Source organism: Rhinolophus sinicus, chromosome 18 (genome assembly GCF_057876585.1).
Source record: "Rhinolophus sinicus isolate RSI-liver-muscle chromosome 18, RSI-T2T, whole genome shotgun sequence".
NCBI classification, from domain to species: Eukaryota; Metazoa; Chordata; class Mammalia; order Chiroptera; family Rhinolophidae; genus Rhinolophus; species Rhinolophus sinicus.
Window position 1 is genome coordinate 18314546 of NC_142518.1, and position 1823 is coordinate 18316368.

At 59.6% G+C, this 1823-nt stretch overlaps 1 protein-coding gene across 1 annotated transcript; it reads left to right on the forward strand.

Annotated features, from left to right (window-relative positions):
* Positions 1-809: 809 nt before the first annotated feature.
* Positions 810-1823, forward strand: LOC141569561 (melanoma-associated antigen B1-like). Its single transcript, XM_074323289.2, has one exon. It carries the CDS (start codon positions 810-812, stop codon positions 1821-1823), a length of 1014 nt encoding a protein of 337 aa, XP_074179390.2.

A 1823-nucleotide genomic window follows, 5' to 3' on the forward strand; every position in this document is an offset into this window, starting at 1 on the left:
CGGCAGCAGGTCAGCAGTGGGGACGTTGGCCATGGAGGGTCTGGGCGGGTGGAAGGCCCCACGAGCCTTCTCACTTTGCTGTGTGAGAGTCACGGGGGTGAGGGCCCAGGGCTGGGGGGCCGGCAGCAGGTCAGCAGAGGGCCCGTTGGCGATGGAGGTCCCTGGCCCATGTAAAGCCTATGGGGCTTTTCTCACTTTCCTTTGGGAGATCGTAGGGGTGGGGGCCTGGGCCTAAGGGCTGGCAGCAGGTCAGCAGACGGAGGATTTCCAGGTCAGGGAGAGTCAGGGTACGGAGCATGATCACTGTGGGGACCATGCACCCCAAACACAGAGGACACCTCAGAATCCCTAAGTACTGTGATCAAAGAGGGCCCCAGAGACATGTCGATACTGGGTTTGAAGTGTCTACTGGAAAGAAGCGGAGCGCAGTGGGGGGCTGGGGTGCCCGGCCAAAATATACATAATGATCCTGAATGTGAACTGAGAACACATCTCAAACCCAGAACACGAGGTTCCCCTTGCCAGGCCCTGCCGTCACCCCTGTAACTCCAGGTAGGGTGCATGGCTCTGTCCTAGGTACTCTCCATGCAGCTTTGCACGGTTCTGAGGATCCAGGCCAATCAGAGAGGAGCCCCGTGGGTCCCCAGACAGAGCACTGACGGCCCTCAGACCTGCAGAGGCGGCCTTGGTTAAGGCCACGGTGGAATCTCCCTGCAGAGGTGCACACACCATCTCATTCTCCCTCCTCCAGGTGCTGGCATCACCTGCTCTGCCCACACCCGAGCCCGCTGTGCCTGACCTGTGCCATCATGCCTCGGGGTCCGAAGAGTAGACGCCTCCAGGGTGCAGATGAGACTGAGAGTCTCCGAGGTGATCAGGCCGCTGCAGCAGCAGAAGAAGAAGAGTGCCCCACTTGTCCTGTTTCTGGGGGTTCTCCCCCAAGCTGCCCTGCTCCTGGCCCTTTCCAGGAACCTCAGGGAGCCTCAGCCGCTGGGCCTCCCGAGGCAGGTGTCTCATACCCCAGATCTGATGAAGGGGCCCAGAGCCAAGCTGAGGAGGGCCCAAGCACCTCCTTTGCAGCATCGGCCACTCGGTCGGCTCGCGAAGATCCTCTGACCAGGGAGGCACACGTGCTGGTGCGGTTCCTGCTGGGGAAGTATAAACTGGGTGAGTGCATTACATGGGCCGAAATGCTAAAGGCAGTCAAAAAGAAGTACAGGGAGCACTTCTCTGAGGTCCTCAGGAGAGCCTCTGAGCGCATGGAGCTGCTCTTTGGCCTAGAGGTGAAGGAAGTCGACTCCGGCAATCACTTCTATTCCCTTATCACCCTCCTGGATCTCCCCAGTGAGGGAAGTCTGAACAGGGACAAGAGTATGCCCAAGACTGGTCTCCTGGTGAACATCCTGGCCGTGATCTTCCTGAAGGGTAACCGCGCCACCGAGGAGGAGGTCTGGAAATCACTCAACGTGTTGGGGGTCTACGCTGGGAAGAGGCACGCCGTCTTCGGGGAACCCAAGAAGCTCATCATGAAAGATTTAGTGCAGCCCGAGTACCTGGAGTACCGCCAGGTGCCCGGCAGTGATCCTCCATGCTACGAGTTCCTGTGGGGCCCAAGAGCCCACGCTGAGACCACCAAGATGCGCGTGCTGGAAATTATGGCCAGGCTCAACGAGACCGTCCCCAGTTCCTTCCCAAAACTGTATGAGGAGGCTTTGAGAGATGAGGAAGAGAGAGCAGAGGTGAGAGCCGCAGCCAGGGCTGCCAGTGTTGCCAAGGCCAGTGCGCCTTCCAAGGCCCCGGCGCACAGCTCCTCCCACATGTAG

Excerpts from the sequence above, each read along its gene's own strand:
- LOC141569561 (XM_074323289.2), top strand. The coding sequence starts at position 810 with ATGCCTCGGGGTCCGAAGAGTAGACGCCTCCAGGGTGCAGATGAGACT.